This window comes from Ambystoma mexicanum, chromosome 1q, assembly GCF_040938575.1.
Source record: "Ambystoma mexicanum isolate Mex_15411 chromosome 1q, UKY_AmexF1_1, whole genome shotgun sequence".
Classification (NCBI taxonomy): Eukaryota; Metazoa; Chordata; class Amphibia; order Caudata; family Ambystomatidae; genus Ambystoma; species Ambystoma mexicanum.
Window position 1 is genome coordinate 1,062,988,615 of NC_090922.1, and position 27,142 is coordinate 1,063,015,756.

Below are 27,142 nucleotides of genomic sequence, written 5' to 3' on the forward strand. Positions count from 1 at the left end.
TCCCAAGTAAGTATTTCCAGGGCCTCTATTAGTTCCCAGTCCACCCCTGGCACTCTTTTCAGCTATTTTTCGAAGGCAGGGCCATGGGTGGACTGGCCTATAGGGAACTCTGGAGATTAAGGGATCAATAGACAAACTCTACAGTAGAAGGTTACCAGGGTAGCTCAGCAGGTTGAGAGACTGTTGCCGAGATGTTAAATATAAAAAAAAACTGCTTGTTATCGTATGACTTTTGCAATTCCTATAAAATGTTTGACCAAGGCATGGGTTGGGCTGGTCGCTTGCTTATATTCAGGGGAGAGGGAGGGTAGGGTATTCTGCCCCTGTAGTGAAAATCAAAAGTTGGCACCATGAACCCACAGTTTAATTTCCTAATAACTGCTGTCAGCACAACAGAAGCATTTATGTGATTAAGCAGTTTGTCACGCGTATACCATCTTTATAAATGTAACCTGTGATAAAACCCCAAGGAAGGGGCACAAAAATGACGTGGTATTTGTGTGGTAGTCTGACAAAAAAAGAAACCGTGAATGCAAGTTTAAGCAGCATTTTTGAGTTTAGAAATTATTTTTTTTCCTATGAAAGTGTTAGATGCAGATTTGGAAAACAATAGTGTGGCAACAAGCATTTTTCACCCAACCTGCAAAGAAAGCAAATGCTGCAACATAGGCATCCTTCAAAGTTGCACATTATTTGGCAAAACACAAATGCACTTTTACAGATGGTGCAGTTGTGAAAGGTGCGATGGCTCTCGTGGCTCTCGTGGCTGAGTCAGTTTTAAAAGATTTTAAAAACTGCCCTGACATTATGTCTGACATTTCAGATGTGCAGTTAGGTGCAAACACAATGGCAAGGAGGGTATCTGCACTATCTGCCAATGTGATGGGGCAATTAGAAAAAGATTTGAGCATATGCAGTTTTTTCTCCATTCAGTGTGATGAATCGGTTGATGCAAGTGATACTGCCCAGCTAGCACTGTTTGCTCGAATGGTGTTTGAAGACTTCACCAACAAAGAGGAATTCTTGACCTTGTTGCCTCTGAAATCCACAACCAGCGGTGTTGATATCTACAATGAGGTGAAGAATTATTTTGTCAAAACAAAAATTCCATTGAACAAGTTGGTGGCAATAACAACCGATGGTGCACCAGCAATGACCGGGCGTCATTCTGGCTTTGTTGCGTGCTGTAAAGCAGACCCTGATTTTCCTCCATTACTGCACTACCACTGCATCATCCACCACCAGGCAATTTGTGCCAAAGTGATGGGGTTTGATCACGTAATGGCACCTGTTGTGCGAATTATTAATTCAATTTGTGCAAAGGCCAAACAGCACAGAATGTTCAAAATATTCCTGGAAGAACTATCTGCCGCACATAGTAATCTGTTGCTACACACGGAAATCCGATGGCTTAGCAGGGGGAAAATACTACGTCGCTTTCTTTCACTTTTGCCAGAAATCAAAGATTTCATGAGGTCAAGAAATGAAGACATCAGCCAATTATGCAGCATTTCTTGGCTACTTGATTTGGCATTTCTGGCAGATGTTACTGAGAGATTAAATACCCTGAACTGTGAACTACAAGGAAAGGGTAAAACCATTGCTGACATGATAAGCTCAGTAAAGACATTTAAGTCAAACCTTTTCACTGAACAAGTGGTGAAAAGGAAAATGCATCATTTCCCTTCTGTAATGCAAATGCTGACAGAGCATACAGCTAGTCCTGAACTCCTGAACATAGACAAATACAGCAGTCTCCTGAGCAGGCTTAAGGAAGAGTTCAGTGACCGGTTCAGGGATTTCGAAAGGATTGAACCGTGTGTGATGTTCATCGCAAACCCCTTCATAGAAGTCAATGTTTGTGAACTTACAGAACAAATGGGTGAGCTGTTTAACCTGAACAGTTGTGCTATGGAAATGGAGATTGTCAGCCTGCAAGGGGACATTCTGTTGAAAAGCAGACAATCTCACACCAATTTCTGGAGCCTTGTTGATCACAAGGAGCGCAGTAACATTTGCACAGCAGCATTAAAAGTGACTTCTCTGTTTGGTTCCACCTATCTCTGTGAATCTGCATTTTCAGATATGAACTTCATCAAATCGAAATTTCGAACCCGCCTGACCGATGAGCATCTTAGTGACTCCATCCAAGTTGCTGTATCAAGTTATACCCCCGACTACAGAGCACTGGTGGATGGCATGCAGTGTCAACCTTCACAATGAATGTCTCATTTTCCTTCATTGTGAAAGTCTTTTTATGAGAACTTCTAATAAAAAAGAATGCAATAAAGAGATTTTTGAACTTAACATAAACATGAAGGGATATGTTATTCCCTATATTTATGAAGGGAAAATTACAGCTAAAAAAAAAAAGTTCCAATGTTTATGAACAACCCCGACCGCCGATATCGCCCGCAAGTAGCTCTCGCTGTTGGCCCCCAACTGAAAGTAGCTCACGCCAACATAAAGGTTGGAGACCCCTGGACTAGAGGAACCGCTTCAGGTTTAACCCAGCAAAAACACCCGGCACTTAACTACCAGATGGCTGAGCGCCATCAGCCTCTTCAGTTGTGAAAATAACACTTATATAGACCCGAAGGCTGTGGGTGTTGTAGTAGATAAAGAACTGCAGGGGTGACCATAATTGCGACGGACAGAGCGAAAGACATTTGCAGCACAGCTGGGCACTTCAGTACACAAGTATGCAAAATATCACAGGGGAGGCAATCTAGTCATTGTGTAGAGAGAGAGAGACAGCATATAAATCAAATGTCAAATCAACGTATCATCACAGAGCAGTGCATAAAAGGGCTGGGAGGATGGAGAATGGCAAAGTAAACATTAACTGTGCTGTGCTGTTTAAAACCTAGTGACGGAGAATAGGAATAAGTAAATGTTGTTTTTACCCATCAGCTGGCCCAGAGTAGGTTTACAGCCGGGCTGCGCTGGAGATAATCTGTGGTTAGCCACTGAACCACACCGCGTATTCGGCAACTTCGAAGCCAACGGGTCTGCCACTCCTCATAGAAGCGACCTCTGTATCTTGAGGACATTTTTTCCTGGGTCTTGCGGTCATGGTTTCTTGATGGCAATCTGCAGAGATATCCTGCGCAGTTCGGGCCAAAGAGTCAAACGGCACCATTTTGTGGTGGCCTAGGCGTACCCCTCCCAAGGGTCACCTCGGCCTAAGCCTGCAGCAAGAAGGAGACTGGACACCAGACTGATAGGTAAACCAAGCTTTTTGTATTAGATAGAAAATAAACAGCATACACAGAATTATCAGCTGATAATTAGGAAAATACAGAATGACAAGTGGGAGTTGTCAAACAGAGCTCTGAGGCAGCTGCCCTTGGAGCACAGGTTATATAGCATGTCATAAGCAAATCACTAATATGTTATAGCACTTTCACAATGGTAGGGGTTACTTTCCATGACATGGCAGATATCTTGCAATACTTAAAGCAACAAGTTCTGGAGAAGCTTGCGTGTAGATGCCCTGAGTACATTGTGTTGTAATGTTCATAAGCAGCCTTGGCATAAACTTGCTGAGAGAAGATGGAGGATAGAGCTGACGTGTCCCTTGTAGCTTGTTACCCGGCCTTGGTGTATTCTGCCCAAGTCGGGGTGTGGACATGTCAGAGGAGCTGGATGCAGGAGGAGGATATATGGAGATTCTAAGGCCTAATGTATGGGTGTAATGCTATAGCATAGTGTAGCATAACAATCCTGTCACAACACAACTTTTATGTGTTAATATGTTCCCACATAAATAGTTAAATTGTTACTACTGATCTTTACCTTTTTTTTCACAAACTAAAACAATAATAAAATGTTCCTACCTGTCTTTACATTTACTATACAAAAGAAAAGGCATTGAGAAAAACAACGTACTTCAGTTTAGGGCTGTGTGCTGGGATGCTGGTTTGCTTTCAAATTTAGTGGCTGATGATACACTTGGCTAATATGTTTTATTACACCAGAAACTGCTTTGTGCAATCAACCCATTACCTTCCCGAAAGATACTTTGGCAGACACAAATCTCTGTTTAAATCACTCAAATGTGACATGATTGTACAAAAGGATCAGGAAACAGACAATAGTTTTGCAGGCAGCAATGCCTGACATCATGACCAGCCAATATAACGCGTTATAGTGATAACAGAGCCTGCTTAGAAGGGCCCAATTACAGCAAATCAATAGACTGTGACAAGTGATTGACATTACATAGACTGGATAGACATACAAACACTACATCCCTCCTAAAATGCTATCAAAATGTACAACTCTATTATACTGTATTATTTACCATTGGCTTTGTTTCATAGAAGTGTCACTAAAGCGACACATGTGAACAAAACAAAAAGGCGCCCAGGGATGTGCCCAATTCATATAGCTTGATTTCATTTCTAGATGGTACAGAGAAGATTCTTTCTAAAGTTCTCCTGACATATCTTGAGACCTGGGACCGTTGGACCAAAAGAGATTTTGCAGAGAAAAGGGGATACAGTATCAATGTTTCACCCTGTAATTTGCTGCTTGCAAGCACATGGTTACGGGGATCATGATGTGTTGTTGATGTGGCCTTCAACAGGCACCTCATATTAAAATATATGGGGTGCCTGTCCAAGATTTATCTCTCCTGAAGTCGATGCATCAAGTCACTTGGTGAAGGTATGCTTGGGTAGGGCTGGAGCATGTATGAAATCTAGTAGGAGGAATCTGCATCATCTCTTGGAGTATTGCTGGTCTGAGGAAAAACCTACACGATGACTTCACCACATCATTTACTTCCAGGAGACCTGGGCAACACAGTCTTGCACTGTGCAGGGGTTCACTGCATACGAGCAGTTTGGTAGAAAAGGGCCAGAAGGGAGACCTACTGGAGGACTTCTGGCCTGGATTGACCCCTCAATTATCAATAACATCATAGAGGTAGAATGTGGTTGCAGTGACTTGCAACAGTTTTTCTAGAAATGATATGATGGTAGCAATCTGCTGCTATTTAATTCATACAACAGGATGGCACCAGGGGATGGCATTAGGACCATCTTGCAGGTGGGCATTCAAATTCGGAATTGGGAGACAAATCATCCGACTAAGCCAACAGTCAATGTGCTGGGGGATCAGAATGTGCATTTTGAACCCCTACACATAACAGATGGCCTGTCAGATGTTGAGGACCAGGTACGAGATATACCAGATCGGGCCACGAAATACCCAAAGCGGCAGAATAAATCTGCTCTTGAGATTGCTCGGACATGGCTTAACTTGAATCTCAGGGCCTGTAATGGGAGGTCTATGGGTGATATCCCTCCAAAACCCACCATTGTGTCCAGGGGCTGAGTGTCACATATTGATTATATTATGATCAACATACAGGCTTTGGCGCGAGTGGAAAATGTGAAGTTACCCCAAGGAGTGAAAGTAATCATCACCGCTTGGCATTGCTTCTAGCGAGAGGCGGTGACTCACCTTGCCAGATGGAAAGGCAAATAGTAATGTGCCAATTGAGGTTGTGGTGTTAGTACAGAGGTTTGTATAGAGGCAGAATCTAAATCTGGGACATGTCTTACCTCTTTTATATGGTGACTTGTTGCAACCCTTGGAATGGGTCCTAGGCAACTTTACATGCCATTAGGCCCCAAGTAAAACGATACATGGGAATATCTGTGCCAAACGTTGGGGAGAACACTTTAATGAGCTCTACTGTGTGACCCGACTCTCATTTCTACCGAATACAGTCGAGCAATACGCCCAGTCACAACTCCCATTGACTTTCAATCTCATAGACAATCTTGTCGCACAAATTTAACAAAACCTCAGGACCGGACAAGATACTGGGAGACTTACTTAAATCAGAGGCATAGATTTGGGCCCCATATTTATATCTTCTGTTTAATTCAGTAACTAGAGAGAATGGGTTACCTAATTTGTGGACAAGGGCCAAAATAGTACCTCTATATAGAAAGGTGGTTGTGAATCACGATGCAATTACAGGCCAATCTCCCTACTCGACTCCACAGGGAAATTATTCGAAAGGGCAGTCTTAAGTCATAAAGATGAAACTTGGTCTCTGGTCTGGATATTATTGACCATGGACAAGTGGGATTTACAGAATGCATTAGCACCACAGACCAATGTTTTAGATTAATGTTCCTGCTAGAAAAGTATGTGCACTATTTGCTGCTCTACATACTGCATTTGGTATGGTATCTCGTGTAAAGTTGTAGGCAGTTTTGAGAGAGTATGGTATACCCGGCCCCTTGCTGTCAGCAATATTGTTGTTATATGAGGGAAACAATGTGGTGGCCAAATGGGGCATTGGGGCAACAACAATTCCTATTCAGATACAGAAGAGAGTTCATCAGGACTGCATGTTAGCCCCAACCTTCTTTCTGTTATACATTAATGCTTCGATATGCAAGTTATTGAACAAACCATTTGATGCTCCATCCCTGGCAGGGGATAAAATCCCTGTCTTATTGTTCGCGGGTGACGCTATCTTAATTTTGCAAACCCTGTCTAGCCTAAAGAAAAAAATGCATCTATTCTCTGAGTTCTGCAAAGAAAGAGAGCCCCCAATAAATACTAATAATACCAAATCCATGATCTTTACCAAAAAGAGGAAAAAACTATTGAAGCTGCGATGAATTCATTCAACGGGTTATTTACTATTATTACCTGGGAGTACGATATAATGATACGTGCAAATGGGACCAACAAATGTCTAGGGCAGAAGGAACAATACTTAGATATAGTGGGGCCATTACTAAATTATATTATGCCTATGGGGCTGCGGTGATGGCCCCACTCCTGCAGCTATAAGGCCCAGGCAAGATAAGATACACTGTATGGGGCAGAGCTTTGGGGATATTTGAACTGTAATAAGCTTGGTGCCATTGTGAATGGGTTCCTAAAATAGAACTTGGGGCTCCCTATATTGTCTTCTACAATTCGTACCCATGAAGTGACTGGCTTAGCCCCCCTGGGGGATATTGCGGCTCTCATGCCAATTTTATACTGGCAACGATTATGGAGCAAACCTGAGCCATTTAAGTTCAGAGATGCTGACATGGATGTCTTGGGCCAACCAGGAGTGTCATCCTTAGGTTGGTTTTTACAAATGAAAAGATCACTATATGAGATGGGTCATAGTGATCTTTGGACATCCCCATGTCATATAACGGGCAGTGCTAAAGTACTCGTCAAATACGATTATTGGCAGAAACGAGGGCAGGATCTACTAAGGGTCATAGCCACTTCATCAGCTCAGAATATTGGGAGTACAAGATCAGAAGGGGTTATGAAATGTATTTGGATATCATGAAGCCAAGGTTACTGCGTTCCCTGTATATTAATATGAAATTTAGCGTCCTGCCCGTGGCAGCAATGCAGAATAAATGGAATACTGCTGGATCAAACAAATGTCTGCATTGCCGAGATAAGATTGAATCGATTGAACACTTTCTGCTAGCATGCCCTTTGAATCTTTGTGATAGAAGAATGTATTTGAGGCCGAGATTCATCGAATCTGGTACTGGGTCAGCCAGCGAAGCAATGACCCTTTGTAGAAAGGCAGATGATCCTGCAAATGTGTTGGCAGTGGCCAAAAACATTTATAGATCTTGGTTGAAAAGATCAGCACTTGTGAAGCTCCTGCAGTGAGCGTTTTTATTGAGCTGAACATGCAATTTCTTGGCATACCTCTTTATATTTAATGTGTTACTTGAGTGCCAATGTATGGCAATTCTTGTAAAGTAAAAATGGAATTACAATTAGAAATATTAATGCACTTGTACTTTATACCTTGGAGTACTGGAGTTTTAGGCTTGCAATTGTCTTGATTATTTTACAGTTATTTAATTATTTTATCTTATTCTGTTGTATATTTATTTATTCATTGTACCTGACATTTGTGGCGTACAGCCGAAATAAAGCATTTTGACGGACTCAATGAAAGTTATCTTTACCATGAATTGTTTTAGACAGGGCTGTATCTTGGCCAGTTCCAATTACCATTTTGGCTCACAAACAATTAGTTCTTAAGGGGGAAGAAATAAGACTGAGCCTGTTACTTTCTGCCTATGATACCATTCTCTGGGACCTACCCCTCTGAGCTTCCAGAGAAAATATAATGCACTGGCAGGATTCTGCTCTGCTAATCCATTCTCTGTAAATACTGGCATATGAGTATTGTTTCAGGCTACAAGTACCTCTGAGGGTTGATTGCTTCCATGCTGGCTGAAACCTTCACATACAGGAGTCCATCCGCAGAGTTACATTCATTCTCTGTGCATTTATCTGATTCCTGAAGGTCTCTGTATAGAACCCTTATTTACAACCAAATGGTCTAAGACCACACCAACGTTACTGTACAGTTGCTGTTTGCGGGTATGGAAACTATCACAAAGGATTTTCTTTGCTTGAGTTGGTAGAACACTCATTTATTTACTGCACTTATTTGTAAGAGTATGGTTCGTCGTCAAGGGGTACGCCAAGGTTTTTGGTGTAGTTTGTGGAGGTAGTGGGGTAATTGATGAGGGTTGAGAAATAGGCAGTGGTGTGAGTCTGTCAGAAATACCACACATTTGGTCTGTTGAGGCTAAAGCCTCCCATGCCTTTTCATTCCGCAATAGTTCCAGAAGTCTTGTGGGCTATGGACGTGTAGGCAGACCTTATTGCTCTACACTTACAAGTAAAAGTGGTACAGAGTTTTCTTTAATGGGCGATGAGAGAGAGAGAATGAGCAAGACAGGAATAGATTGAGAGAGCGAAATAGCAAGAAAGAGAGAGAAAGAGAGAGAGAGAGAGAGAGAGAGAGAGAGAGAGAGAGACGAGAACCATGGGTACTCACATTGTGGAATTTGACGTGTACACATTATTTGGAAAGGGAAGTGCATCAATCAAATGTGGGTGTTCAAGTGCCAGCCTCTGGTTCTAATGAACCATATCTCTGAACAGGCTGAGGAAGCCCTTGAGTAATCAGCAAGTGTGGATTCTCTGATGTCTGCTATATCCTACCCTGCTGAGGGTATTGGAATGTTATGCCATCCTAAACCCTATTAAATGCAGACTCTGTGGGAGCAGAAGCATGATTGGCATGTATACGTACATGGTGAGTTTCGAGTTTTTGAGGAACTGCTACACCTGAGCTACTACTATCTTTTTGTAGGTCCTTGGGGAACAAGGGGGGACTGACAGTAGGACAATAGTTGCCCAGAACTGCTCGGTCCAGTGGGGGCTGTTATAGGAAGGTGTTGGAGGAGGCGTGTTTGAATGCTGTGGGGATGGACCTTATGGTGACAGAACAGTTGATATCTGTAACCTTTAAATGTGCCACTGTGTGAGCCCATTGTGCTGATAGGAAACCGAATTATTATCTAGCATTCTCCAGGACCTGGGAGGAGGCACAGCACTTTCTGATTCCTACCTTCAAGTTAGAACTGCTAGGGTGCTGCCCATACAGCATGCCCCTGGTGAATCATACTGGGATAACAGTTTGCTTACCTTTCTCATTGGTTCTCATATTTGCTTCTATGGGTAGAGGGGGGTGTTTACTGATGTTATTGTTTGTGTTATTGTCCCAACCATTGTTCCAGTAGTCCACTAGTGGATGCTTATGCATGTTTGTAGCTGAGCCACAAAAGTGAGCACATGTAAAATGCATGGGGCTAAGCCTCTAAAAAGGGGTTGTGGTGGGTAGGAAGAAGGAGTTGAACACAACATGGACATTGTGAGGTTCTTTTATTTAAACAATAAAGAAAAGGCCTATCTCGCCCTATCGCAATAGGGGAATTCCATACTAAACTAAATTAACTAATGGTGCTCGTTCGTCGTCCACTAATAAATAATAACTAAGTTGAGCTAAAAGAATGTCTCTCTTCTGGTGGCCTCCCCCTTGCCTTCTATCTTGAGGCGTTCCTTCAGATTTTTTCACCCAGTAGAACTCTTCAATGTACAAATGTCTCTGGAAAAAAAGTTCTTCATGGGGATCTCTTCTGATAAGGTTTTAGGGTTTTGTTTTCTAGCTCTTACCAACTGTTCATGGATCTTGTCTTCCAGGCCATATGACCCTTATCTTGGTTCTCCTTAAGATAGTTTCTCAAATATCTTCCTTCCACAGTTACGAGTTCCCCAGCTCCTTAATAAACTCTTTTCATCCTTGTTTATCTCACTCTGTACTCTCAACTCACAACACATTTTATAACTTCTCATTAAGCGGTCTCCCCATTCTTCAGCACTTATCTCTCTTCTAGTTTTCCTGGGGTTCTTTCTCTCTTTCCCAGGATCTTTATTTTCACTTTCTTAATGCTTCACAGTTATTCTTATTGTTTAGGTTTTTTTAACTGTTCCTTAGTCAACTTGTTATGCTGGTTCTGTATTCCGTTATTGCGCTCATGGACATCACAGTCTCTGTTCTTTATTACAGACTCTCCCGGAGGCCTCTCGCTACATCAGTCTACCCTGGTACCTGTATTTGTTTTGGGTGACCTCACGGGGCTTGGCACTCACTTGGGCAGGCTAGTCTGCTTTTTTTCTTCCTTGTTTTGGGATTCTCGCTCATTCCGATCTCGGCATCTCTATGTCTTGGCTCACTTTGCAAGTGACAGTGGATGGCAGCTCTCCACTCTCCTGGTCTTCCAGGTTTCCTTGCTCCCCGTCCTGACAATGGCTTCCCGTTGTCTGCTTCGCTGGGCCTACGGCGTCTCCAATTGGCATCCTCTGCCTGTTGGAGTGCGTACCATTCTCTCTCCACTCCTCTGGCCTCATCGTACCATTTTCATACAAACTTTTTCTTAATGGGGTAGTCCCTTTTCGTGTAGACAGCATGCTTGATTCAACATTGCCTATAGCCAAACCGAAGGTGGACAGAGTGGTTTGGACGAGAGGCAGTCCCATACATGTGGATAAAGTGACCTGTATAGGGAGTTCTCCTTTAGAACGGGAGTCTTTGTCCCCTAACAAGGAGTCACTCCCAGTGAGGTCCCACTTGCCCAGACCCCTAGGGAGGGTCTTGCGGAGCGGGCTCACCTCCCTATCCTCAAAGGGGGTGGCTCCCCCTATGGGAGAACAGACAAATACTCCTGATACGCCACAGCTGGCAATCCTAGCCTGCTTCATGCTGGAGACTTTAACATTAGACTGGATCCACCCTCATCACCATCGAGTGAGACCCCTGTGATGATATCTAGCCAAACTAAAGCCTGGCAAAGGAGCAGGTAACCTAATCAATGTGATACAGGAATGTAGGCTGTGTGTGTTCATCAGGAAAGTATACGTGGACATTTTAGTGAACAGCGCATTTGTATATGGCATTGATTCCTTATTGATAGTCTACTTTTTCCTCACAGTTGAGTGGTGGCCATTGTTGATGTAAATGCACATAGCCTCTATTGTTCAATATAACCACGAGCCACTATGTCTGACATTAGGAGCAGGGATTGGCTGTCAAGCCTGTTCAGAGCCTAAATACTAGCCTAGACTTTACTTGTACATATAGCAAGTGGAGTACAATGTTAGGTATCCACTCTCCTACATGAGGAGCAGTTTTATGGAGTCGTTTTAAATACTTATAGGCTTGATGGAGGTTGCACACTTTCTTCTTACTCGCCCAGTAAGACCTTTTAATAACAGGTCGATCAAGGGCTGGTTTGATAGTGAGTCTGGCAAAGGGAAGGGGAAGCTAGTATCTTCAATAGATGTCTGCCCCCTAGATAATACTGCTTAAATTGTACACTTAAAGCAATGCTAAAGGGTATTGGTCAGGGGGAAGAAAATGGAAGCCAAATAGTTGATAGAAAGGCATTCTGGAGCTTTGTCCCATGGTCTAGATTCTAAGAGTCCAATGTTTCAGCAGGCCAATGGAGTAATTGTTTCACTAAAGCATACTCCCCCCAAGTTACAAGAGCCTGTGTGCTTCCTTCCATGCACAATTCAATGGGAAGTGCAATTTTCTCCAATCACCCTGGCCAGATTTACAGAAAGATTAACCTCCCAGAGGGATTGGTAGGTGCTGGGAACAGATATAGTGGGGCCAGACCCCTTTAAGTCCTTCCACAACAAATGGATGTTCGTTATATGCCGGATGACCACCTTATGCTACATGCGTCATCCAAATAATAGCCATTACGATCAAATTGAGTACATATAATGTTTGTATGATATTGAGTGTTTGTAACTTTTGGATTATATGCAATTAGAGTGCACCTTGAATCCACATAATATTGTATTTGGACATTGAGGAGTTACACGTTGAAAGAAATCCCAGTGGGAAGAATGGCAATGGGATATCTACAATCAAACCATCAGTGGGACACCTAGATGCAGAATCTAGGTGGGAAACCTGGTAGCAGCATAGTACTAGGCAAAACGTGGAACCATGAGCAGGTGGGTGAGGGTCACTAGCAATCACGAAGCCACATACAGCAAGGCATAACATGGCATAGCAAGGCATGAAAAACACATGAAAGGCAAAAAAGGCACAACATAGCCTTAAAAGACATTGAAAAGCATTAACAGATCTAATAAGAAAACACAACAACATGATCCCCTCTCGCACTGCTACAACAGGCCTCTGTAGACACCTCCAAATTCCCTTTCTCACTGTCAAACTATCTTTTTTGTGTGTCTCATTCTCTCTCGCTTTCTCTGTATCTCTCTCTCAAATGGATGGGTTGTATAACTTGTGAAAAAAGGATAATTGAATAGTCAGATGAAGAGAGACGGTTGATTGGGGATGCCACTCATTAATTATCCTAAGTGAAGTGCTGAACGTTTTGATTCAGAGACAACTCTGCCCAACAAATGAACACACCAGGTACTCATTTTATCTTCCTTAGTATGTTGGTTGGACAGCTGAGGATATGCCCCTGGCAAAATGGGTAAAGTGGCAAAAGTGCCTGGTTAGCTTGGGTAGTTTATAGCTTGGGATATGGCCAAAGATACTGGCCAGTTTAAGGTGACCACTAGTGTGAACCCTGGCCATTGGCGCAATAATTACAGCACGGGTAAAGTGGCCCTCCCCTGGCTGAAAAGCAGGACTTTTGGTGGCTTAGTGGGCCATGTGACATGATTCATGGTCATTCAATGGGCACAAGTGACACTGGCTGTGGCCACGGGCCATTGCCTGTGGTCAACAAACCTGCAGTGAAAGTAAAGTGGCCATTGGGCAGTGGAGATGGTGGGGCTCTTGTTGCTTTAGAACTCATAACTGAATTTGATGAGTTTTGTTGTTTTGTGCTGCAACCATAATGTTCTTTTATTTAACAGAGTGTTTTCATTGAATGGCAATGGTTCTTATAATAAACCTAGCCAAAAGGTTTTCATGGAATTTCAGTTTTTTTAATGGATACTAAGCCCTATTGTCACTTCAACCAGTTATTTAAATAATTATATCGTTTTTTTTAATGATAAACAATAATAAATGGACGGAGTATACTGGCCTTGGCCTGCAGCTATGCCTAGTGGATTTTTCCTGGGCTATATCTTGAGGCTCCTCAACTCTCATGTAGCGGTCACTTGCCACTGATCGCTTAGTCCAGGGCTTGTCCTTCAACTATGCCCTGGGCCCCCCAAGCCTCCCATGGAGTAAATTCGCTATTACCTGTGTCCATGGCCAGCGGTCACTTTGCACAAGCAAGACATGGCCCTCAGATTTGTCCTAAGCCACACGTAGTGGGCACTGGATATGGCCTGCACCCATGGCCACTGATCACTTTGCCATTTGTAACCCTAAGCCACCCATAGCCAATGGTCACTTTGCCTTGATATGACTTCAGCCTTGGCCTGGCTTACCCAATCCCCTTTAGAGATTACTTTCCTTGGCCTGTGGCCATGACCTGTGGTCAATTTGCTTGTTGTATGTATTTTGCGAGCTCACAAACCCACCTGTAGTCCCCCGAGTATGTCCTGCTACCGGTTCCATGTGTTAATATCCCAGCAAAAATATCGTCATACAAAAATATCACCATATTTTTGCAGCAATATTAAGGCATGGAACCTGCGGAGGGATACCCCCGCAACCCCTGATATTTTTGGTGGGGATAATATGTAGTGATACCCTGCTACCATGCCTAGTTATCATTTTGCCCAGGGCATGGCAATCCACCATGCTCCAGGGCAGCCAAATCCACCTGTAGTAGGCACTGGCCATGGCTTATGTCATGGCCAGTGGTCACTTTGCTTGGGTCATCGCTTTTGGTACTGTGTTCTCCCTCCTGATCTACCCCTGTAGTGGCCTATTTCGTTCTTGTTTTCTGACTCTTCTCCCTCTATTCCCACCCCTGACTGTTCAAGGTACGTGATCAATAGCAAAGAATCTCGTAAGGTTGTTATCACCAATATGCACCTCGGAAAAATGTTCTTCTAAAGTTTACGAAGGATGCCTTTTAACTATTGCTCTAAGACGTTACAAGATCCTGATCTCAAGCATGCAGTTTGCTGACCACACATGCCAGCGGTCACACAGACAGGTTAACACATTCACTACAAAAGTAGTTCGGCAAGTTATTTTATGGGCCTTCACGAACCCCACCTTTACTGTACAATCAAATGTCTAGTTATGATTCAGTGCCTGAAGGTTTATCCCTTAGTGATGGTAATTCAGAGAAAAATATAATCCTTTGTGCAGTCCTACCATTGTCCCGGGAGGATAGCTCAGCAGCGACGTGTTCGCCTTGAAAGCAAGACGACACAGAGCAACATAGGTTCGATCCCAGGGTCCGCGCTTAGAAACCTCTCGGTATTTAAGCGTGTTATAAATAGGTAACTAAGACAACAACAAAAAAATCCTGTAACAGCGCCTCGATGTGCGAGTGCTTTAAAAATGGAAATAAATAAATACCTTATCCTGTATTCTCCTGGACAAGTCTTAGTATCTGCCAATGCTTGTGGAAAATAGCTTTTACTTTTACTGGCCTCATTTAAAGGTACGTGGTCGGTTGACCGTCAAGGTTCGGGTCTGTATATTGATATTTGTTGGGGTTAGTTGTCAGCAAGGAAGTGCATTCTTTCTGCTCTGTCTCCCTGAATGCTTGATGTGTGGCTGATGTGGGATATCCTATGTGATAGAAGTGCTTAACTGTGGTTATAGATATTCATTTGACATGCCCTGAGCGAGTGGTGCACAACATGCAGCATGTGGGCAGAATGTGGGCCTTCGGGACATTATGTATGGCCCTCCAAGTCACATGAGTTTAATGAGAAAGCGTGGCCTGGCCTAAAGACAGTCACTCGGCCAGGCACTAAGTCTGTCATGGCAGGTGTGTGAAGCGTTTGTGGTCCACTTTGTCTTGCGTTAAAGATATGTGTAGTTTAACTTCTAATTAAAAACATGATTTATGTCCCATAATACAAATAAGTCAAGGTGTTAATGCCATTTAAAGGTTAGTTATCAAGTGTTACAGTAGAAAAGTAGTAAATAAAAAGTAAAGTACACCTTGTTCTTTTTTTTTTTTACTCAAATGTACGTACCGATCCCACACCACCTACTCATTCCCATGGATAGTTCATCCCAGTGTATGGGACCTGTGTGGTACATTCGTCCCTCCATCTAAACAGGTTGTACACCCCTGCCCTAAGGGAATAATAAGCCCCCTTTTTTTACATTTATATACATCCTAAGGGCACTTAAAGAGTTAAGGGAGATAGAGCGGATTGGAGTAAGATTGCATAGAATTAATTCTCTGGCCAGGGCAGCAGGGATTACATCACTTCATTATTTCGATGGACTGATGCTGTCATGGAGGGCATGTGTATTGGTCTACTCCTTGTGGTTAAAGCAGAAGTGGTGGCTGTTGTGAGAAGGGCCTGTAAACTGGATTTGCTTACTAATCGGCAATGTCTCCTTGGATTTCTGAAGTTCTTCAGTGTATAATGGAGGAATTATGGGTGTCTTTGCTCAGGTGAGTGTCATGGAACTATGGATGGTTTCAAAGATCTGCTTTGCATGGTTTACGTGCTCTGGATCGCTATTGCAAGCAAGTCTTTTTTCTGGCTCTGAGGAGAGCTTTCTGGTTTAAAGTGCTTTAAAGGCAGAAGAGAGAAGAATTTTAAATAAACTTCTGTCTTTAGCCACACATGTGCCATCTATCGCAAGTATGATTGGAGCTAGGTCCCTGCACCCTATGATATTCAATTGAGGCCGATTTTGTTTTGGATCTGTATTAGCATAGCCAATGAGCTTTGTATATTCAAATGAATTGTGATATGACCCACCCAAGTGAGGGCGTAACGTGGGGCTGGCTACCTCATGTTATGACAACGTTGGATGTGGATATCCAGGGAATAATAGAGGGACAATAGTAGCCAGATATCTTGATAAAGTCAAACATACTTCCGGTGAATGGGCCAGGAGCCATTTTTTAAATGAAAAAGCTACTGATATAGTGAATATGTGACTGGGAAGCTATTCTTTGGTCCCCAATTGTATCTTAACGTATTCAGAAACCCCATAAGAGACCGTTCATCATGAAGTTTTGAATTAGTATTATCCCTTTGGCTTCTGTGTCTGTTAGATGGCGCAAAAAAGACTCTGGAAGGTGTCCATATTGCAAAAATGTTTGCGAAACTCTTGTAGATTTGGTTTCCTTGTGCCCTGTTTGTAGAGCACTGAGAAACAGATGGATTCTCCCACATCTAAAGAAGGATCACATTAGACAGATTTCAGTATCGTTCAACTATCGGAAAGTTGCAAGTACTCAGGGTTTCATCTTATTTACAGTAACTAGTTAGATGGTGCTTGGTGGTGATAGGCTAGAACTGTTAACTTTATGAGGTTATTTGAATTATTATTTATTTTTGCTGTTTGCTGTGGTATTGATAAATGTATATATATAAATCAATGTTTTTTAATTTGCATGTGTGTAGATGTGTTATTTAATGGAAATGTATTATTTCCGAAATAAAGAATTGATTTGTTGCAATGGAGAATGGTTGGGAGGGGATGCCCTTTAATTAATGAGCCTCTGGGGGCCTGTGGGAAAACAGAAACCGTGGGGTGAGGAACCCAACAGCAGTCAAAGATACATATGTCTTATAGTAAAGGAAGTCAAATCTCTATGAGTACTGGACACACGCCCTCGGTTATCTTTGTGTGGTTGAGGTTCTTGGGAGTCAAAGAACAGGATTGTGGACCCTTGCCAGTGGAGAAAGGGCCTAATTATCCACGCACTTAAAGCATGGCACGCTATTTCAGTGCTCCAGTGCAGAGGCGTAGCCAGGACAGTCTAACAAGTGGGGCCTGGAGCTAATGTAGTTGGGCCCACTGCAGTGACATTAAGATCTGTATATGCCCACAGTGCTGCTGAGTGGGCATTTACAGATTTTGAGTGGGCCTTGCCCGCTCAGGCCCTACCCTGTCTACGCCTCTGCTCCAGTGGCATTCTGAACTTTATGGACCTTTGACTAGGGTGGCCAACTGTCCCGCTTTTCGCGGGATTGTCCCGCAATTAGGGACTCTGTCCCGCCATTTGCAGAGTGGCTGTGCGGGATGCAGGTTGTCCCGACTTTCGTCAGGACAACCTGCATCCATCCCAGCCACTCTGCAAACTGAAGTGGGCATTTAAATAGCACGGCGCTGCCGCCTGCTGCTTTCTTTCCCCTGCGGCTCTGCAGCCCTGGCTCCTTTAGAGCCTGCAGGTCGAGCTGTAAAGCTCGACACCTGGCTCTATTCAAATGGTAATGGTTTGTTCCTGGGTCGTGATGGTCATGTTTGCAGTTAAAAAAACGTGACTATCACCTCCCAAGGACAAACCATTTGCATTTCAATTAATTCTGGTGTCAGAGCGTAACAGCTCGACCTGCAGGCTCTAAAGGAGCCATTAAAAAAAATGCAAATTACAAAAGGGGCGAGCCAAACGTGAATGACTTTGTGACATCATCGCCGCCTTGTGGGAAAGTGCCCCGCAAAATACTATCAAAGAGTTGGCCACCCTACCTTCGACCCTTACCAGTTTCAGGCAGACGCTGTGGGCACATAGGGAGTACGTGTTAAAGTTGCCCCAATCCCAACCCAAAATGAAGTGCGTCAATACAGCCTTGCTGGCAGGAAAGCCGTGGTGCTGTTGGAAGAGAGTTGAATGCTGACTGTGCCGCGCTTCCCTGCTCTGTCGGTCGGTGATAGTGAATGCGTCATGCGCTGGTCCAGGGCAGGGCAGGGCAGCCTCGCGAGGCACAGATGGAAGCAGTGAGATTGTGGTTCTACTCCCCTGGCTATCATGGTGGCGGGTGTGTGGGGCTCATGTGAGGAGCAGAAGTCCTCCGTTGTTTGCAGTGAACACTGACAAAAGACATTGAAGACTCGGTAAACTAGATTAGGTTGCTTAACCCCCCCCCCCCGTCCGCGTCCTATTTTGGGAGAGACAAGCTCTCAAAATTAGAGGCTTTGCTACTGTGGCCAAGCAGGCCCCTGGTCCTGAGATGGAGTTGGCACTGTACCTGAGAAGTTCCGTAATTAATAATTTGTGATTGATGTAGCTCACGAAAAGTATTTCGTATTTACAGTCCCTTTCTGTACGGGGTTTATAAAGCGCAGACCTACAGCAGGTTTTCTCATGTTTGGTAGCTTTATATGGTAGATCATACTTCATTTGCTTTTAACATAGAGAAATACACACATTTATATGATGTCCATTTGGAGTGCATCCACAAACACTTTCACTGATGTGCTACCAGAAAATGTAAGGTCATTCATCATTTTTTGAAAACATATGCAATCCCACTTATGAGAGAAATGTGTTAGATATCAATAGCTTGCGGTGTTGCTTTTGCATGCCTTTTCTTTCTCGTCATGTGTGTTCAGAGTAATTGATTCATTTTCAGTGTCAGGGATTCAGTCTGACTGCATCACTGATCTGGAAAGTAGATTTTAAAATAGATGATAAAGAACAGAGCGCACTGTTGTTAATTCTTGTGCATCCGTTGCCAAGGCAACCTATGAGGAAGAGTGGAGAGTGTAGAGGGTAGCTGGGCCCGCATACATGAAGCCTCCTGGGCTCAGCTACATGCTCGGTGTCTTTGTCACTGATTGTTTTTGGAGGCAACATTTAGCTCAGTAACCGGAAAAGTAAACGCAAATAACAATTCATTTTATGTTTTTGCAATGAGATTGACACTCCGTACTCGAGGATACGTTCCTACATAGCCACTTGTGATTTGCCTGCTGTGAGGGCATGAGTGAAGAAATGCGTTTCTGGCTCATTTCAAGAGCTTCCCTGGCATGTGCCAGATGACCTATTGTCCATCTCCTTTCTGCACTTCTTGCTTTGGATCATTGCACTGGTCTAGGCTCATGCTAATGTGTATTCCTGGTTCACAGTACACCCAAAGGAGGCGGCAGGGCAGTCTCTATTAACATAGCCCTCCTTTTGGGCAACACGTTATACACCATGGAGGGCCTTCAGGCTTATAGACGACATTATGCAGACCTTCTGCTTCAAGGACCCTCGCAGGATAAGGCCGCAGTGTGGTGCAATGCAGGAGTTCGGTGACGAAGGGGTGACGGCGCAGAGTGCAATCGCGCAGACATTGACCATCAGCGACCGAAAGGCAAGAAAGGTGCGGGAAGGGGGAGCAGCCATTACTGCTCTCTATTAAACTTCCCTGCCTTTGCGAGTACTTGCACCTAACCATCTGACATAATGTTAGCTGTACTTTCTGATTTGTGTCCTTCTCTAGGTCACCTCATTTGCAGTTACTATTGTACTGTGATCTGTGTCCATTAGGCTCTCGCTCACTCACTAGGTCTCCCCCTAACCGTGGTTACTGATGTACTGTGATTTGTGTCCCTTGGGCTCTCTCCCACTCTCTAGGACCCCACCCCGCTGGGGGTACCATTTGTATTGTTGAGCATACCTGTCTGCCCCTTCTGTGTGTTCCATACTATGCGACACCTCCCCACCCCCTCTGTGCATCTTGCATTGCATGGCAAGGGCTGTGCATCTCTCCTCTCTCTTTCGCTCCCTCCTCCCCCTAGTTCCTCCTTGCACCCTCTATGGTGTTTTTTATGTTTCCCCTATCTTCTCGGACTTCTACTCTATCTCCTATACTATCCCTCTCACTAGGTCAGGAAGGAAGATGTTCTAGAGGGACATCTGGTCTCCAACCCAGGCCTCCCTATCGCTGATACCTTCATCAGTGCTTCCTTCAGAAAGACTCTTACCAACATCCTCTTTATTGTTCCATCTCCAGACTTACGGATCCCTTGTATGGTCTCTGTTCTCTGTGCTTTTACCTCCTCTCCCATTAATGGTGGCACTCGGTGGGAGGTCATCTTAGCCTTCTTCCACTCCTCCAAGGCCATCATTAATGTCTATCTGAATGGCACCGTCTTGGTCCAGGCCCCTCAGACCAATCTCCTCCTTTTTGATAGGTGTCTCCCACATCTTATCAACTTCCTTCCTTCTCCTGCTACTCCTACCAGCACCTCTCTGGCTCCTCTGCCACCTCCTTCTTCTGCTACCTCTCTGGAACATTCATTATCCTCTCTGGCTAGTTTGCCATCTCCTTCTACCTCTTCTGCCCACTCTCTGGCCCCTCTACAACCTCTGTGTGGCGTACCTCAAGCCTTTACCCCTCCACCAAAGTCTTTCAAATGTGGCAACCTGCTCCACGTCGCTACTCTCAACTCTCGCTCTGCTGTGAAACACTCCTCTGACACCTGCTACCTCCTTGAACAACTTGACCCGTTTGTCCTTGCTCTCACCGAGACATGGTTCACGGCCAGCTCTGTCACGAGTTTTGACACTCTCCCCCCTGACGGCTACAAGATCCTCTCTGAACCCAGAACCAACCGTCCCAGAGGTGGAATAGCTCTGATCTTTCTGGAGTGGGTTGCTGCTTCTCTCATTCCTACAAAGGCCTACTCCTCCTTTGAATGCCTGGTCTGCAGGCTCTCTATCTCCACTGGCCTCTCACTGACTGTGGCCACTATTTACAGGCCACCTGGCCAGGTCGCCCTCTTCCTCTCAGAGTGGGCTGACCTCTCTTCTTCTCTCTTTGCCTCTACCTCTCAACTTCTCCTTGGAGAACTCAACATCCACCTGGATGCTTCTAATCCCTTCTCAGGGCTCTTCCGCAACCTCTGCAACACTCTCTCTCTTTCCATTCTACCCTCTGTTCTGACGCACCCTGCCAGGTACACCTTCAATGTTCTTATCTCATCAGACATCCCCCTCTTGAACCCTCTCACTACTCCTCGCTCTTGGACTGACCACTTACTGCTCTCCTTTGACCTGAAGCTCTCTGTCCCCCAGCGGAAGCCCACCCCAGCCACCCACCTTCTCGGTCATTCGGCCCATGAAGCGTGTGTCAGTGGATGTCTTTGCCACTACTTTCTCTGCTTCTCCTTTGGTTGTGGCTGACTCACACTCTGACACAAACCTCTCTAACCTGCATCTTTCTATCTCCAAAATTCAGGATGTTCTTGCCCCTATCATAAGAATCCCACTGAAGCCTACCTCCAAGTGCAGCTCTTGATATTAAGACCTCACCACATTGAAACACAAGTGTAACATGGCTGAGAGGAAGTGGAGGGCATCGGGTGCATCCACTGACAAACTGGCCTGCCGCCCGCTCCAAAGGCAATACAGGCTCTCTGTCCTGTCCAAGAAGAGTGCTCACATCCAAGCCCGAGTCTCTGTGGCCTCTAACAACATGCCTGAACTCTTTAAAATCTGAAAGTAGCTGTCCAATCTTTCTGCAGTCTTCACCTCTCCTGTTCCCTCCCAGGGCCTCTTTACAGCTCTGGCTTCTCACTTCACCACAAAAACTCAGGACATCCTGTCATCTCTCTCCCCTTCCCCTCCCTCTACCCCTCTCGCCCGCCTTTTTCCTCTTTCTCTCCATTCACACCTGATGATGTTTCTAGACAAGTCCTGTGAAAGTGTCATACAAACAGATGCTCCCCTGCTCCTCCAGAACCATCAAAATCCACAGTGATATCCTCCCTCCAGCCTTGGCTGAATTCTGCAATCACTCTTTTGCCACTGGAACGTTTCCCTCTCCCCTCAAGCACTCCCTTGTGCACCCCCTCCTGAAAAAGCCTTCTGCCGATCCTACCTGTCCGGCAAACTACCACCCAATCGCTATCACTTCTTTCCTGGGCAAACTCCTGGAAAAGCTGTCCAACTCCCAGCTTACCCTCCACACTGAATCTGTTGGATGTCTCAGAGGCACAGAAACTGCTCTCCGGAACACCTGTGAATATCTACTCACTAATCTCGATTCTAGCCTTCCTAATGTGCTCATCCTCCTTGACATTTCCTCTGCTTTTGACACAGTCAATCACGCCATCCTGACCAATCGTCTCCATGAGAACCTGGGCATCACGGATCAGGCCCTGGCGTGGTTGACCGCGTTCCTCCTGGACTGACCCTCCCTGGTCCAACTAGGTCCTTTCTCTCCACCAGCTCTCTCTCCACATGTGGTGTTCCCCAGGGCGCGAACCTCTCACCCACGCTCAATGTCTCCTTGGCCCTTTTGGACCACCTTATCTCTACCTTTTCCTCTAACGTTCAGTGTTATGTGGATGACGCTCAGCTCTCTTTCCGGCTCCCCATAGCCTCCACCCTTCTCTCGCTCATTCCTGATTTTATATCCACGATCCAGGAGTGGTGCGCCTCCAACGATCTATGCCTTAATGCTAGTAAGACTGAGATCCTTCTCATTGGGATCCCTGCTCCCGCTTTCCCTCTAGCCGCCCTCCTTGGGCCCTCTTCCCTCGCCTTCCTCTGAAGCAAAAAACCTTGGTGTCATCTTCGACTCCACTCTCTCCTTTTCTCCTCACATCACAGAACTTGCCAAGAAATCCCACTACCAGCTCCACCTCTTCAGAGGTATTCTTCATGTTCTCACTTTCCCCCAGAAGCTCACTGTCTCATGAGTCCTGATTCTCACCAGGATGGACTACTGCAGCAGCCTCTTTCTCAATCTGCCTCCCTCTACTCTCTTCCCTCTGCAACTAATCCAGAACAGGGCTACGAGACTTGTCCCTGGCCTCAAGCCCAGGGACCATTTCTCTCCAGCCCTGAAATCTATCCACTGGCTCAAAGTGGCTGCAAGGATCATGTTCAAGACCCTCTGCATCGTCCACAAAGCTTTCGGGGGCACACATTTCATCCAACTCTCTTCCTAAACACCTTCTTTCTTAAGCACTTCACTCAGCCACCTCCAACTCTCTGATGGTCAGACGCTTCTCCAGCAAGAGAGTGGGGGGTAGATCTCTCTCCTCTGCAGGTGCCTCTCTCTGGAATGGCCTCCCTTCCCCTCTCAAACCTGAGCAGGACCACCTGAAGATCTGGAAGCAGCCCAAGACCTTACATTTTGCCTCTGCTTTCTCTCTCTCTCTCCCCGGCTGACCTACCTGTCTTCTGTGCTGACTGGTTGCCTTGTTACCCTGAGAGTCTCACTGGGTACCAGGCACTTCCATGACCAGTAGCCCGTGCACTGCCTTTGGGCCTATCGTACACGTAGGGGCTGTAACTGTAACCCTTCAGCCCCCTGCCTCCTTGAACTTGCCCAGAGCCGCATTGACCTGGCTGCACTTAGAGCAATGCTGCTCTGGTTGCACTTTCCTCTTCCCTCCCCCTCGCACTTCCCCTCTCCCTTCCCCCCTGAACTTTGCATTTTGCACTTGCACGATCTGAAAGACACAAGGCCTAGTAAGATCGTTTGTTTTGTCCTCTCTATGTCTTCCCTCCCATGTCTTGTCACGCCTAGAAACACTTGTGTACGGGCACGTTATAAATGGCTTATCATATCATATGCTGGGACTATTGAGGCATTCCATGGTCTTATACTGGGAGAACGTACTGTTCAGTTGGTGGCATTCTTTGTGTTCATGCTAGGTTACTTTATGAGCTTGTAATGAAATGAATGCATTAGTATGTACTTAGGTACAGCGGCAATGGGTAACACATTCCATTGTGCCCCTGATGGTGTAGGAGTATTTCCCTCAATGATCAGGTGATGCTGTATTTATGGATCCCATTCAGCAGTAGCCCACCTTAACAAATGCCCCATCCTCTCTGAATATGCACACTCTTTAATGCTATGACTCTTTCCCAAAGACAGATAACTTCCTTGCGCTGGTGTATGCACATTTTCTGAAAACAATCAAAAGTGATCGTGCTTATATTTCTCTTTGCTTTCTTGACATCTGTGTTGAGCCATCATCACAAAGGCAAGGATATTAAAAGAATATAGATCAACCCCTGATTCCATAGTTCTTAAACCACGCTCTGGATAATCAACACGCTCATTATTTTGTGAAGTTAGTAATTATGCTTTTATATCTAGGTGTTGATGTCATCAATGTAGATACAGGTCTCAGCCTTGTTTATATTTGGTTAAGCACAGCAGTCTACAGGACTGCATTTCTCAGAATGTAAGCTGCTAAACTTAGATGCCATCATGTAAATAATATCTGTTCAAAGTATGTACTGCATACATCTGTGCAGTCGCCACAGAATGCAGTCTAGCCTACTAAGTGCAGGATCCCCAACATGGCTACATATACCAGAAAACAATCCATAGCATTCAGAAGAGTACACGCCAAAGGAGTGTATGTCCCATAAAACACGTGTGCCAAAGGGAAACTCAGAACCACGTCTAGTGTTTTCAGCTCTTTAGTGCTCAGGGTGATTGTGTTGTTCACTGCATTCCCTGGGGGCCAAAGCTCTAGCCCCACATTTTCCCCACTACGATTAAATATTGCACCCTGGGAAATCGTGTAATCTCCCAGTACTTCAGTTCATGTATCTACCAGAAGTTTGAAACGCTTAGCACCAAACTTAACATTAGATTTGTCCACTGTATGAGAAGTGAATATTTACATTTACTCTTCCGGTTTGAGATTCTCTAGAAGACCAAATATGGACATTTATTTCCTTTGTGGGAAACCCTGGATGGAAGGGCACTATTTTGAAGACAAAACCGTTTCTCTTGTTCATGCTTCATACTGCCTTGGCGTTTCCTTTGCCTTCTGGCATAGCTCTCAAAAAGTCCCATGCCATGCTTAGCCGTTTCTTTGTATTCTGGCATAGCTCCCAAGAAGTCCCATATCAGGCTTGGCCTTTCCTGTACATTCTGGCATAGATAGCCTTCAAGAAGTCCCCTTAGTTGTTTCCTTTGCACTCTGGCATAGCTCTAAAAAATTCCCATGCCAGGCTTAGCCGTTCCTTTGTGTTCTGGCATAGCTCCCAAGAAGTCCCATATCAGGCTTGGCCTTTCCTGTACTTTCTGGCATAGCTTTCCAGAAGTCCCATGTCAGCCTTAGTCGTTTCCTTTGCACTCTGGCATAGCTCTCAAAAAGTTCCATGCCATGCTTAGCCTTTCCTTTGTATTCTAGCATAGCTCTCAAGAAGTCCCATTTCAGGCTTGGCCTTTCCTGTGCATGCTGGCTTGTCTCTCAAGAAATTCCATGCCCACCTTAGTCTTTCCTTTGCATGCTGGCATAGCTGTCAAGAACTCCCATCTTAGGCATAGCCTTTCCTTTGCATTCAGGCATAGTTCTCAAGGCTTAGCTTTTCGTTTGCGTTCTGCATAGTTCTCAAGACGTCCCATGCCAGGCGTAGCCTTTCCTTTGCATTCCGGCATGGCTCTCAAGAAGTCCCTTGCCAGGCTTAGCTTTTTCTTTGCATGCTGGCATGGCGCTCAAGAAGTCCCATGCCGGGCTTAGCTTATCCTTGCATTCCAGCATGGCTCTCAAGAAGTCCCATGCCAGGCTTAGCCTTTCCTTTGCATTCTGGCATAGCTCTCAAGAAGTCTCATGCCAGGCGGCATAGTTTATTCAGTCCTGTATTTGTCTCTACATTGTGTAACTTGCAGTCTTTCATTTATGATAGAAAAAGCTAAATAAAAAGGACCAGAAGTAGAAGGGTGAAAACATAACTGTGTTGTTGGCATTGCAGCAAAGGACACGTGTCCTCCAGTTTCTGGATTTCCTCCCAACACTGCTGCATGTGGGTTCAGTTGTTGCTGTAGGCCTGTAAAGATGATCACAATATGGAATTCATAGACGCAGAAAACTTGTATTTGTAAAGGGTTGGTGTCGTTTCACGTATGTCTCCTACACTGAACACAACTATTTTCATTATTTTGGTTCTAAAAATTTGTTTTATAAACAGCATTTGTGATTGAAGTCCAGCAACACATTGTTTATATGAGGCCGTCGTAGCTCTATTCTCATTACTGCCTTTCCTTTGCATTGTGGCATAGCTCTCAAGAAGTCCCATGACAGGCTCAGCTTTTCCTTTGAATTCTTGCATAGCTCTCAAAAAGTCCCATGACAGGCTCAGCTTTTCCTTTGCATGCTTTCATAGCTCTCACAAAGTTCCATGACAGGTTTAGCCTTTCCTTTGCATGCTGGCATAGCTCTCAAGAAGTCCCATGACAGGCTTAGCTTTTCCTATGGATGCTGGCATAGCTCTCATAAAGTTCCATGCCAGGCTTAGCCTTTCCTTTGCATGCTGGCATAGCTCTCAAGAAGTCCCATGACAGGCTTAGCTTTTCCTATGGATGCTGGCATAGCTCTCATAAAGTTCCATGCCAGGCTTAGCCTTTCCTTTGCATGCTGGCATAGCTCTCAAGAAGTCCCTGTTAGGGAGAATTCTCTGTTTAGGCTGAATGTCCTAACCTAGTGAGTCCCCCAGCAGCTTTGCTGGATTTCTGGAGTTTGTTTTTTCCATCCTGCCAAGAGTGAGACTCTTTTCCTCCCACTCTTGGACGTGAATGTCTGTAATTCCTTTGAATGTCAATGTGTTCTATGGGCTATGGGGTCTTTTACTCCATAGGGTCTCATATGTTTTTCTATGTGTGTTACACCGCACCCTACGTGCCGTAACACTGGGGCGTCCTAGCGGACCTCCACCATAGACTTCATACCCGGGGACTGACTACTGTCTCCCCGCGCATGTAAAGTCCCCATTGGCTTTACTAGACCTAAATTTACTAACAGAACTAGTACAAACCATCTTATTGTGGAAGTACTAGTAGGGGTAATTCGATTACTCCTGGATCTGTTATTCGAGGGGGCACTGTCCCGTCCCCCCTCGTTGAGTTTTGGCTGGTGGCAGTGGAAACTACTTGTTATGTTCGACCCGAACATAACCCTATGGGATTCGTCCCATTGTTGGAGATTGATACT

General features: G+C 44.9%; 2 protein-coding genes across 3 annotated transcripts in view; both read left to right on the top strand.

Moving 5' to 3' along the window:
- LOC138541388 (volume-regulated anion channel subunit LRRC8C) overlaps nt 1-27,142 on the top strand; it is a 235,826-nt gene that overhangs the window by 58,632 nt on the left and 150,052 nt on the right. The window lies entirely within an intron of this gene.
- LOC138560281 (general transcription factor II-I repeat domain-containing protein 2-like) lies at nt 745-2,223 on the top strand. Its single transcript, XM_069642746.1, has one exon. It carries the CDS (start codon nt 745-747, stop codon nt 2,221-2,223), a length of 1,479 nt encoding a protein of 492 aa, XP_069498847.1.

Bases quoted from the DNA above. Each gene is read 5' to 3' on its own strand.
- LOC138560281 (XM_069642746.1), top strand. From the start codon at position 745: ATGGCTCTCGTGGCTCTCGTGGCTGAGTCAGTTTTAAAAGATTTTAAA.